This window comes from Psittacula echo, assembly GCF_963264785.1.
Source record: "Psittacula echo genome assembly, chromosome: 3".
Taxonomy (NCBI): Eukaryota; Metazoa; Chordata; class Aves; order Psittaciformes; family Psittacidae; genus Psittacula; species Psittacula echo.
Window position 1 is genome coordinate 92,088,031 of NC_137736.1, and position 13,672 is coordinate 92,101,702.

The 13,672-nt window shown below is 37.7% G+C and overlaps 1 protein-coding gene across 1 annotated transcript in view; it reads left to right on the forward strand.

Moving 5' to 3' along the window:
- The window catches only part of DIAPH3 (diaphanous related formin 3), a gene marked incomplete at both ends in the record, with an annotated part of 228,909 nt that overhangs the window by 113,966 nt on the left and 101,271 nt on the right, over positions 1-13,672 (forward strand). Inside the window, one exon of the mRNA XM_080614298.1 lies at positions 9,890-10,129. Coding sequence (XP_080470424.1) covers positions 9,890-10,129 — 240 coding nt within the window. The remainder of the gene's footprint in view (positions 1-9,889; positions 10,130-13,672) is intronic.

Sequence of the window (13,672 nt, forward strand, 5' to 3'; positions counted from 1 at the left end):
GCAGCACAGAGGACTCAACACCATATTATGTCTCTGTGGTGGTTCTTGGTTGGTGACAGCAAGCTTTTTTGGACAGATCTTTTATACAGTCAGAAAGCTTCAGTTGGCATGAGGATGTCTTTATCTCAGAATCTCCTAACTTCAGCTTCTTGTAAAGATTGACCAGGTTGCTGCCCACTGATTTAATTATCCTTGTTTTGAATCTATTTTTAAAATACATGGTTTAGTTTGCTTATAGGCTAGTAAGAAAATGAGTAATCTAGACTATCTTAAGTTGGAAGGGACCCATGTAGATTGAGTCCAACTGCCTGCTCCTCGCAAGACTGCTTAAAACTAAATCATATTACTAAGAGTATTGTTTAGATGCTCCTTGAACTCTGATGGGCTTGATGCCATGATAGCTTCCCTGGGAAGCCTGTTCCAGTGGCCAGCCACCCTCTCAGTGAAGAACCTTTTCCTAATCATAGAATCATATTTCCAACCTGAACTTCCCCTGGAGCAGCTTCATTCTATTTTCTTGTATCCTGTCACTGGTCGTCAGATAGAGGTGATCAAGCATCCCTGCACCTCTTGGACGTGGTATTTAAGGGCATTTTTGGAGGCACAGAGGTGCATGGCAATGTTTGGTGTCGTATCAGGTGGCTCCAGATCTTTGCCCCCACCCTCCTCAAATTATTTTGGATGCAGTTTATATAAATGAGTGCCAGAGTACTCAAAATACAATTGATTCTTTGTGGAGTTGCATGGTCCACCTCTCCCCACGCTTCTGCCCACACAGCAAAGCTAATGCTTTAGGCTTGTCAGTGCCAATGTACGTTAACTGCCTTTTCACCAGGAACCATTCCCCAAGGTAGTTCTGATTTGGTTATGCCGCAAGGAGAAAGCCGAATCCAGTAGGAAGCATGTAGACTTGTCAGTGCCTTTAATCCTTAGTGGTGTAAAATAATCCTGGACAAATTCAATTTAGTAATATGGTTTTAAATCCATAAATGCAATTCCATTTTAAAAAAAGAAATCATAATTTTTATGTTCTTTATAAACACTTCTGATTTTAAAAGTTGCTAATACCTGTCAGGATGTGACTAGTGGACATTTGACCTCAGGTGTAGGCAACAGTACTACCAGTCTCACACCTGAGAGTAGTGTCTCAAGAGCCATATGTGATAGCTCCTGCTTTATTTCTTTTTTAAAACTTGAGATATTTGTAAGTATGTTCCCATATTGTCCTGGAGTGAAAAGAAAGAAACAGTTTTTTCCTTGATTGCTTATTTAGTGGAAAGTAAAAATTGAGGGAATTATGAAATATTGTTTCAGAAATAATTATTTTTTGAGAAATAATAAAATTAATGCCCGGTCCTTGTGAAAGACACTGTTAGCTAACCCAAATAGAATTTGGCAAGCAGTCCTCATGTGGCTCCACAGCTTGTTCATTGATGGATGTGTTTTTAATGAGTTCATACCAAAGGAAAAAATTTCACTAGAGTAAATTGAAGATTAGAGTGAGGCCTGATGAAAGCTAGTTTGTCTTAAATAATTTAGCAGACACTTAAAATGATCAATTCCATATTCAGCTGATGGCTTCACCTGTATGTCCGCATTGAGGATTACTGAGAATGTAGTAGTGTTTCTTACTGTTGTCTGGAAAATATCATACTTATCACTCTACCTGCAGAGGAATACTCTGCCTTTCCTAACACTTGATGCTTTGGCACAGCCACACCTACTGACGTTTCATTTGGTTCAAAATCTTGAAGTGGTGAGGTGCACCTGTGTTGTAAGATCTTTTGATTGTGTAAATTCTGTCTGTATAGCTTACCTTCCTCTCTTGTGTTCTAGAAGTCGTGTCTGCTGCTCTGCCTTGTCCGTGTTCTCTATCAGTAATTCCAGCCTTCCCAGAAGTGTTGCCAAAGATTGACTTTCTATTAAATGCCATCTGTGACAGTTAAAAGATCTTTATGACAAATGGCAGCTAAGTTACTTAAGTCGTTAAGAGGGAGAACATCCTTGACACCTGTAATGTTGGTGTCTTGCAAACCTTGGACATGGATAGGCTGGAGAACCAGGCTCCAGAAATACCTTCTGAAGGTGGACATTCGCAATTGCTATTTGATTGAATTATGTTACTTCCTCTGTATCACTGAAAGATTGTGATGCTGAATTATGGAGGAATGTTCCTGTAAAAGCCTCAGTAGCAGCAGGTCTCACTCTCTTACCCTGTTCAGTTCTGGTAAAACTATTTTGTGTAACTAATCTAAAGAATAGGTTAAAAAAAGTTTGTCTTACTGCTGTCTGATGTTAATTCAGATGTCTGAAAGTGGTTGGTTGGTTAATGTTTCTTCTAGCACACACATAGGCTATCTCAGTTTTCTTTTTGGCAGACACCACTACAACTTCAGATCAATAAAGTTTGTCTGAAGGGTTCTCATCTTGTGCCTCCAGTCATTCACTTTTCAGATTTGTCTATATGCCTCGATAGCCTGTCCTGAATCTAATTTGTCCCTTTTGCTTGACTAGAAATGTAAGCAGTCCTCTAATGTTCATGCTGTGATTTGAACATATTGAGAAAAACACTTCCGTTTTGAGTAAGAACCATGATCAGTACAAGATTCTGCCATTTTGACTTGGCAACTTGAAGGATGTCTTGGAATTTAGCCATGTAAATGGAGGGAGGCATCCAAATGACTGGCTAATGTAGGGCAGCTGTGCTGAAAGAATCTTGAGGTTAGTCAATATCTCTTGAAATTACTATGCAGGTATTTAACCTGTTCTAACTTTAGACTTCAGAGCTCAATGGAGCTCCTATGGTGCCCAAGTGCTTTAGGATTTATTTTCCCTTTGATCGTTTTGTAGAACTGAGAAACTTTCTCTAGGATATGCAAGCTGTCTTGCACAGCATTCACTTGCATAATGCTTCATGTTAGACTGTTTTTGCCACAGATGATCTGTGCTTCAAAATACACTAAATAACATATGGATAAAAATTCCAAAGTTGTTACTGAATTCTCTATTGTCAGGACTCTAGAAGATCTCCAGTGGAATGCTTTTTCTTTGCCAGTACTGTCATCATCATAGACACCTTCCTTCCTTAGGAAACTAACTTGGATACCTTGCTGGATCAGTAGAGAAGACTATTCTAAATATTAACATGCTAGAGATCTGAGCTTTTTTGAAACAGGTCATGTCTGTCACACCAAACACATTATCATCAGCTGCTATTGTGGTCTGATACCACTGTGTATTGCTTAAATAATTGTGTGGCATTGCATTCCACTTTTATGTTGGAGTTGTTATGGTGGTTCAACCTGATGGAAAGTAGTAAGCCTGCTGTCATGGTTCTCAGACATTTCTATCCATACCTGAATCATCTGTCTGCATCTTCATGGCCTGTATGTTGGGAGACTCAAAGTAATACTATACTTACTTTTCATTAGGAGGTGGATTCCTGGTAGTAGCCAGGCAGAAGATGAGACATTTATTTTGGGGTGAAGCTGATGAGATTTTTTCCATCTGGAATACAACTAGATCTGTTTTAGAAGCTTTTCTCTATTTGGTTTAATATTATATTATTCTATTTTCAATTCCTCAATGACTTCTGGTAGAATTTTTTTTTTTTTTTTTTTTTGCTGTCTGGCTTAATTAAAGGTTTTACAGAGGATTTTTACCTATATTAAACTCTTGACTTGGTTTCCCATGAGGAAAGCTTTTCAGTCTAGTGGCAATCTGCTCCATATGTACCTTTTAATGAAAATAGCTTTTCTGACATCTGTTATGTCTGCCAAAAGTAATAGAATTTGGGAAATTCAGACCTTCCCATTCTTGGGTAATTCCTTTTTAGGAAAGTACCATTGTCTAAATTCAACTTGGAGAAACAAAAGTTGTCTCTGTGTTCTTTTCTGATCAAGATGTCAGTAAATTTAATTATATTTTTTGGATAAGACAAAGTCACCACTTTGTTGTCATAGTAGAACATGCCTGTTCCTGAATTTCAGCATGAAGACTGTAAACTCAGCTTACTTTGACAGCTGTGTTGTAGCCCCCATTGGCAGTTTGGTTCTATTTCTTAAGACAGATGACTTCTGGAGAATTCAAAAGGAATGCCCCCATTTCTGAGATTTGCAGACTGGTCTTACCAGTCCATCTTTCTTGAACATAATGCCATCAGAAACAGTACTGGGGATTTCCTGCACTGTACATCAGTGCACTGTCATCCAGAAGACAAGACTACCTATGTGCAGCTAGGAGGTAATTGATAGATGTTGTTCCTGTATACAGGAACTACACAGTACACTTCCTTCTCTTCTGCCCTGAATACCTTTAGGAAAATCTTGAATTTGCAAGGAATTGAGTCAGCAGTGCAAATTCAAGCTGTTCATAGCTGAAAATGGGGAAGTAGAGTAGCAGGGTGTCCCCTTAATCAGTGCTAGTAGGGCTGAAAAGGTCATCAATTCAGTTTTAGGCATGTACACATATCTGTGTTGTAAGTGTAAAGACTTTATGATCTCTCACAAGTAGTTTTAATTTTGAGTTAGCAGGTTCTGACTTTACTACCATTAATTTGAGGAAAAGAGTTTGTCAAAGGTGAAGGAGAACCATTTCCAGATAGCCATAAAAAAATCTCAACAGAAATACTCTTCCATTATCATGGATTGATTTCCCATACACTGAAATAATGTTTAGTGTTTCCAGAATGCTGGTGGTCTTCACTAAGATTTGGGCATGTTGACCACACATTTCAAATTGAGCAGGATGTTTTTTTTCTCTTTAAACATGATTCAAAGCCTGTTAAGGTGGGAGTTCTTCCTCACTTTAACATTTTTCCTGCTGTTCAAGTGCCTGTATCTGAAGAGAAGCATTAGCAATTCACACCTTTTACCTATGCACTTTATAGAGTTCATTGGTGGTGCAGTGATGAAAATGATACATTTTCCATAGGAGGTGCCCTTCCAGTTTATTCTCTTAGGTGGCTTTGCTGTAACTGATACTTTACTTTTTGGATGGGAACACTTTCAGGTGGTCTGACAGCCTTGGTACTCTTGATCCTGTAAGGAAGGTATATTGTGAAACTGGAACCCTTGCAGTGTTTTTCTCTATGAGCTTGTAAGAATGAATCACATTCAGTGATCAAATTTAATGTCTGTGTAACTTCTGAGACATGTTCCTTTACTTGACATCAACAAAGCAGACAGTGAAAGTACAAATTTATTAGATAGCACACACTTGCAGGTGCTTTCTGATTTATGCTATATTTGAGAGAAAAACCTTTTTGTTGTTGGATAAAGGGCTGTGAGAGCTACTACTGGACAGCTCAACTCAGTTGTCAATTCCCATTTGGACTTGCACATAGAATATTCTTGTGGACTATTACTGGAAAAATAAAACAATTTGTTACTCATACACAGAGTTCTCTGACATGTGTAGTCCACTCTCTTTAGCTTTCTACTTCAACTTTTCTTTTTAGTTATTTAGCTTTTCTGTTTTCAGGATTCCACTGTAAGGACATAATTAGGCTTATGTACTTATATGCTGATGTGAAAAGTATAGGGCATGAACATAAGCCCCTCAATATCACAACACTTAAATTCCTAGCCTCTCTTGTGATAAGGTGTATGGATTTTACAGTTTTAATGTATTTGTAGATTGCATATCACCAAGAAAGCCATATATTGCTAAGGGAGCTCTCCATCGCCTCCCTTCACAGTTATTGACTTAGATAAAAGCTAAACAAATAGCTGCTAGAACATGCATTGTAGATGAACTATGGATTTCAGAGTGTTTAAAAAGATTTTTTAAAAAAGCCCAATGGCATTTCTGCTGTGTTTCTAGCATGCACTTCTGTTTCTTATTTTTTAGATTATATATTTATGTATCCATCCCTAAGACCTATGTGCAGAACTTCTTAATTTGTTGTGATTCAACTGGTTTTGATGAAAACTTTGCATCCTTTATGTGTATGCACTTGCTCACATCTGTGCAACACATCTGTGTGTTCTAAAATACCCATTTATTTTGGTTTCAAGAATTGGCCTGTCTCAGAAGCCAAAAGTCAATTAGTGCTGCATTATCGGCTGGTTCACTAGTATCTTAAGTCTGGCACCATTCAAAATCCATGCACTATACACTTTATTTTGTTAGCTCTCATGATTTAATGTTAACGATCACCTCTATTACATGTTGAGTAGGGAAAAATAGAAAAAATCTTGATAATTTCAATGGAATTTTATGGTATGGGTTTTTTTCTGGGCTAGTCTCATTTTTTTCCTGGCTGAATGGAGAACAAAACTTTATTATTATTATTATTCTCAATGTACTGAGTAGTAGTATATATATATATCTAATAAGTAAATTGTTTGAGGAAAAGGAAAAAATACTGATTTTTCCTGATGGAGCTGGGAGAATGACTTTGTGAAACTTGCTTCTGTCCAATACCTTAATATTCTTTTAGGTATTAGTTCTTAAGCTAGGTATAAAATTGTAAGAGCAGTTATGAAATGCCCTATTTAAATGTAAGTCTGATTACCAGTTTTTAAGCAAGAATTTTTCCACACTGTTCTCCTGGATTCTCCTGGAAGGCATGCTAAGGCACATGAAAAACAAGGTGGTTGGTGACAGCCAGCATGGCTTCACTAAGGGGAAATCCTGCCTGACCAATTTGGTGGCCTTCTATGATGGGGCTACGGAACCGATGGAGAGGGGCAGAGCAGTTGACGTCATCTACCTGGACTTGTGCAAAAGCCTTCGACACTGTCCCACATGACATCCTTGTCTCTAAATTGGAGAGACATCAATTTGATGGGTGGACCACTCGGTGGATAAAGAACTGGCTGGATGGCCGCACGCAAAGAGTTGTGATCAATGGCTGGATGTCCGGCTGGAGACCAGTAATGAGTGGTGTCCCTCAGGGATCGGTGTTGGGACCGGTCTTGTTCAACATCTTTGTTGGTGACATGGACAGTGGGATTGAGTGCACCCTCAGGAAGTTTGCCGATGACACCAAGCTGTGTGGTTCGGTTGATACGCTGGAGGGAAGGGATGCCATCCAGAGGGACCTCGACACACTTGTGAGGTGGGCTGATGCCAACCTTATGAAGTTTAACCATGCCAAGTGCAAGGTCCTACACCTGGGTGGGAGCAATCCCAGGCACAGCTACAGGTTGGGCAGAGAAGAGATTCAGAGCAGCCCTGCGGAGAAGGACTTGCGGGTGTTGGTCAATGAGAAAATGAACATGAGCCAGCAGTGTGCGCTCGCAGCCCAGAAAGCCAACTGTATCTTGGGCTGCATCAAAAGGAGCACGACCAGCAGGTCGAAGGAGGTGATCCTGCCCCTCTATTCTGCTCTCGTGAGACCTCACTTGGAGTATTGTGTGCAGTTCTGGTGTCCTCAACAGAAAAAGGAGATGGAACTGTTGGAACAAGTCGAGAGGAGGGCCACGAGGATGATCAGGGGACTGGAGCACCTCCCGTATGGAGACAGGCTGAGAAAGTTGGGGCTGTTCATCCTGGAGAAGAGAAGGCTGCGTGGAGACCTCCTAGCAGCCTTCCAGTATCTGAAGGGGGCCTACAAGGATGCTGGGGAGGGACTCTTCATCAGGGACTGTAGTGACAGGAAAAGGGGTAGTGGATTCAAACTTAACCAGGGGAAATTTAGATTAGATATAAGGAAGAAATTCTTTACTGTGAGGGTGGTGAGGCACTGGAATGGGTTGCCCAAGGAAGTTGTGAATGCTCCATCCCTGGCGACGTTCAAGTCTAGGTTGGCCAGAGCCTTGGGTGACATGGTTTAGTGTGAGGTGTCCCTACCCGTGGCAGGGGTATTGGGACTAGATGATCTTAAGGTCCTTTCCAACCCTAATTATTCTATGATTCTATGATGAGTGCAGATTAACTGCCTACAGTTGATACTGAGCTAATGTTCAAACTATATGCATTTTAGTGTTTTACTTTAGGACCAAATTGAAGGCAGCCTGTAGATTAAAGCTTAATACTGGAGCTGATTTTCAGCCTAGTCTTATCTGAAAGACATTATGTTTGTGTGCTCTGTGTTCAGAACCGAAGCGTGATTACTGGAAAAGATTGCTTATTTTACTTCAAGATTTCTTATTTGTGTTAAGTGCAAACAGTATGTTTACTTCAGTAGGGCATCATCAGGTGGTTTCACTACAAGGCAAGTATTGCAAAGTGGCTTGGTAGCATAAAATGTTAACTCTACCTGATTTTATTTTCTAATACTGCCACTGTAAACCCGACAAAATAGACTGAAAATTCCATCCTTTTCTGATTCTATATGAAACTAACTCTAGATTAGACAGCCTTCAGTATCAGATTAAGGGAAGGTTTTTGATTTTCCACTGAAATGGATGAAAAGTGTCACCATTATACTCATTACTTGGTCTCCCTGAGTCTCCTGTGGGTTAATCAGCACTAAACACTTGTGAATGTTGCAGTGTCAGAGCTATTTTAACATTGATAGACTAGATATGGGTTGAGAAGTATTCTGCAAAACCTTAGGCATCACTATGGGTTGGAGTGGGATAATTCCAATATCAAGGCAAACTTTTAAGGCCACTTTATGAAACCTGTTACTTTGTAGGAGAAGTGCCAGTATTATTTCTTCTTTTCTTGCATTGAAAAGTATTGATAGCTGGAAACCATAACACCTGTGTTTTATTTTAAAAAAGCCCAAAACCTGGTTAATGATTTCAGAAATTGTCAAGGCATTATTGTCTTGAACCTTGCCTTGAGAAGAAACAATGCAGGTACAGGGAAGAAAGTGTTACGGAACTCATCGAGCTGGTGAGAAAATGGGGAGGGGAAAAATGAGGGAAGAAGCTCATGAAAGAATTTGAGAATTGTATTTCTCATGTGGAAACAGAACAGGTTGGAAAAAAAACCCGCTATTTCTGCCATGGACGATGGAAAGAGCAAGGAACATTTAATGCTTGTTTAGGGAGAAAAGGAACAAGAATGGAAAATAGTAAGCATCTGGAATTGTATGTGATGCGAAACCAAAAAATGTTTGAAGGTTTATGTGATAGAGTTGGAAGGACAAGTAGTACACTGGAAACTTGAGAGATGGAGGAATTTAATTTACTGAATGCATTCGATGTTGCTTGAGTAAAGAAACGATAACATTTGGAATCTTCTTGTTTGGATATAGTCAATAATGTGCTAAGTATGTCTGGGGTGGGAATTCGGTGACCTAAGCTATATGGGAATTGAAGAATCTTCTCTTGAACATACCTGATCAGTAAACCATAGAAAAAGCCAAGTCTTTTGCTTATGATCTACAGAAGCTATTGTTTTCCTGGTAGCATTCTGGTTTATCTAATTAACTGTATACGGTTAATATATACAAGAGTACAGTGGGGTATGAATACTGGCATATATTAATGTATGCTATATGAAGTGTTTCATAGCTGAGATTCTTCAAAACTGTTATTTTCCTGCAAGTTTATTGTAAGCTGTTATTGAAATCAACTTTTAAATATTTGACCAGAAAATGAGATTTGCCTTGTTTTGGTACATCCTGAGTCATACAAAATTTGTGAACTACTTTTATTACTTTGTAACAACTGGGTCATAAACTTGGATTAGTTTTATAGGATTTGGTATATGAGTTGACAGATATGATACATGGTGACACTTTATCTTTTATTGCTTACACATACTAGTTATTGGGAAAGGATGGGGGCAGTTCATATTAACCATGATGGGATTTCAGTTGCTTACCCAAGTGTCTCTCATTCATTCATTCATTTGCTATCAGTTATAGCAGATATATTGCTTCTTCAAGCCTGTCACACCAATAAATCATTTCAGATTGTATGCATTTGTACAGTGCCAAAGTGTACCAAGAATTTTAAAGGAAATCTCCTATTTTCTTTTCAATCAGATGAGCAACGTGAAGAGACTACAGCCACGGCTCAGTGCTATTCTTTTTAAGCTTCAGTTCGAGGAGCAGGTGAACAACATCAAACCTGACATCATGGCTGTCAGTGCTGCCTGTGAAGAGATAAAGAAGAGTAAAAGCTTTAGCAAGCTGCTGGAACTAGTATTGTTAATGGGAAACTACATGAATGCAGGTTCCCGGAATGCACAGACCTTTGGATATAATCTCAGCTCCCTATGTAAAGTGAGTTTTGAAATACCTGTGTTGAGTAACGCATTCACTTTTTCATTTGTTTTTATTATGCTACTTAAATACTTTGTTTTGATGTTTTTCCTGCAGTTAATCAGTTAATTCTTTGGTTTCTTTACTTTTTTTTTTTTTTTTCAGTAATTCTTGACATTAGTTGGTGGTTTGAACAATACAGCTAAGCTGTGTACAGTCGTCTTGAGACTGGATTGCATTTAAACTTTTACAAGATTTCATTTTGAGTGAATGCTAAACGAACCAAGCCAAACTAAATAAGGTTATGCAAAAACCATATTACTGTGATCATGGTGATGTTGTAGTCTTACATGTATGAGCCTTTCTAAGACTGTTGCATTTTAATCTGTTTTAAAACAGTTATGTTTTCTCTTTTACAGATATTTTCTCTTTATTTGATTCGCTTTTATTTTTGCTCAGTTTCATTAGTTGCCTGTTTCTTCTAATTTTCTTTACATTTTCACTCTTTCAACTTTTGTATAAAGTGTATACAAGAAGACATCTACACTTTCCTGAGTGTTAACTTATAGTCAATTCTAATCCTTATTGCCTTCTCCTTATTTAGTGTTGTTATATTTTTTTTCCTGTGCCCTCTGGAAGGTCATTGCAAAATCTGCAGAGAGTGCACATGTATGTAATAGTCCTTTCAAGAATTATTGGGGAGTTCGTATGTACTCTTTGTCTTCTGTCAGCTTCTGTTATCTTTTTACAGAGGAGAAAATACAATATGTTAACTTCTACATTCTTTAATGTAATTACCCTTACTCTGCCATGTTTCAGGAAGAATTCTTTCACTATGCTTCTCAAATGTTGAATGTGATACTGTAACTTAAATATTCATAGAGAGTAAGCTGTATACCTTTCTGAGTCTGAAGTAAACATTTAAGCATGTATCAACCACATAGAGAAATACAGTGTAGATGAAATTAAGTTTGAAGTACAATTTGTTGAGAAACATATGCAGAAGGAAAGGTATTAAAGGTTCTCTCTACAGGTGACTGCATTTACTTTTTAGGTATGATTTTACAAGTATCTGTTCTAGCTCTCCTTTTATTTTCTATATTTTTAACACATGGCAACAAAAAAAAAGAAATATGAGAACAATATGAGGTAATTGATATGGGCACTTTGCAGAGCAGGATCAAATTTCAAAAATATCTTGGAGGAATAATTTAACATGTTGAATATGACAATTTTGAAGACTACCATGAAGTACTACATACAGGAAATGTAACTGATGTATGTAGATATTGAAAGTAAGGGGTGAATGGCAGAATTCCAGAAAATCTGCTTTATGTCCTGGCTAGCTCTATAGTGTTCTGACATTAAGTGCATTTGATAATCTAGGATGTCATAGTTGCTTAGATTTGCACTCTTAAAGGTTATTTAGTTTTACAGGAGGTTACACTGTTCTTTTAGAGAGAAAAAAACATCTCTTTTAATGGACCATGTATATACTATAAAGTTGGTAATTATCTACTACTTAGTTGGTACTGATAAGGTTTTAAGTGAAGTCTTGTCTTAATTACTAGAGAAAACAAAAATTGACTGGTAAGAATCCTGATGATAGTAACATGTAACATTTCTAAAATGAGAAAAAAACATTTGGGTGTTTTTAATTTAGAAAAGCAAGGAGAGGGATGTGAAGAGGATGTAACAGTGTCCTTTTGTTATTAATTTATGATAAAGTAGTCATTTGAACACTTGTTTTCTGTGTGGCTAAAGTAGGAGATGGAATAATTAATTGGCTTTACTGATAACAAAAGAAGTTTGCTTAAAAGATAAGAAAGCTTTTTAACTGCAAGTGTAGTTAAGAATTGATAGTGAAGAAGACTTTGGAAAGCTTTTGAAATCCAGATACACTAATAATACTCAAAATCTCCTTGAGGCCTAAGTAGGAGCTAAAATAAGCAATATTTTGAATCAAGTCTTTAGTTGACTATTTGGGAAGTGTGTACATGTTTCTTAAAATCAGGAAATGATTCAGGTGGGAAGGGATGTCAGTAAGCATCTAATCCAAACTTCTGGTCAAGGAAAGTGATGATCACTACCAATAGTCTGTAGGTGAAGTAGATACAAAGCAATAAGGACCAAAAAAGGTAAATTGCTCACTGTTATCAAAATGTTTATTATGGTGTCATTTTAGCATTGTATCATCTGATTAGACATGGTGATACTGTTTTACTCCTTTCAGGACTTCATTAATTTATGCATAAACATATATCATAGTACTCAGTATGTTTCATTTATGTAAGGAATGTGTAAGTAAAAAAATGAAGTTCCAATGACAAAGATTTCATACATATTTTATTTGGCTTCACTTCATGCTGGTTTGTAAATACCAGACCATGGCACTTAAAAACTTTTCTAGGGGAAAAGAATGCAACTTTAATGGTTGTTGAATGAACTCATTGATGTCCCTACCCAGGGCAGGGGGGGTTGAGCTGGATGAGCTTTAAAGGTCCCTTCCAAGCCAAACCGTTCTATGATTAGAAAACAAATATGAATTATGGTAAGTTTTTCTGGGAAGCAAAGCAACTATGGCCACCTTAGATTTCATCTGTAAAATCTGAGATCTCTGCCACTAGATGTCCCAGGACAAATGCAACCTACATTGAGCTACTTGTTCTTTTGAAGGCTGAGATATTTTCAGAGAGGGAATCGCTTTGCATTTACTATCCTACATGTATCTAGTCACCATTTCCTAATTTACCTCATCCAATTGTGGCCTCATTTAGGAAGTCCGTGAGTGCAAAGTCTTCACTGGTTATGAAATTGTGTCTTACACAGACAGATCACTTTGTCTGGAAACATGGAGGTAAAACTATGTATGTGTAATTTGGGGATTTTCTTCACTGTGTGTAATGTCTTGGTTAATGCTTGATCTCCTCTGTTCTGAGAATAATAAAGTGGCTCAACTATTAAAAATGTTACTATTAAAACAGGAAAAATCCCTCCCAAACCAATATTCCTTCAAGGCCCAAAACTAGAAAGCTGCAAATTGCAGACCACTCAGTAGTCTGCACAGCAGTTTTCAGTAGGGGTTCCAAGAACTAAGCAAATTTGCCATGGCTTCTATTCTTTGAAGATGTTGGTTACTATAATATTTGAAGAATATAACATCTGTTCTTCAGGGGTGCCCAGCTATGCATAGGGTTCTATATGGACGATCCACCTTGCAGAAAAGTGGGTATCTTCCACTTCCATATCTTGCCTTCTGTCTGCATCATGTAGAATTGAACTGTAAAGGTTCTGCATGACATGCGTGCATATTCTCAGAAGAGAGATATGATGTTCATATGCTAATACTCAATTGCTAATTAAATAGTGATATATTAGACTTATATGCATGTTTATAACAGTGGTTGGTTTTTAAAATTAACTTTTTTTAATTACATGTATTTTGAGCAGTCTCACATTACAGAAATTGTGTGATGTTTCAACTATTGAGACATTTCTCACTGAGATTCTCTGTACAGCAGAAGTAACTTAAAACACTGCATACAATAATGATCATATAATATG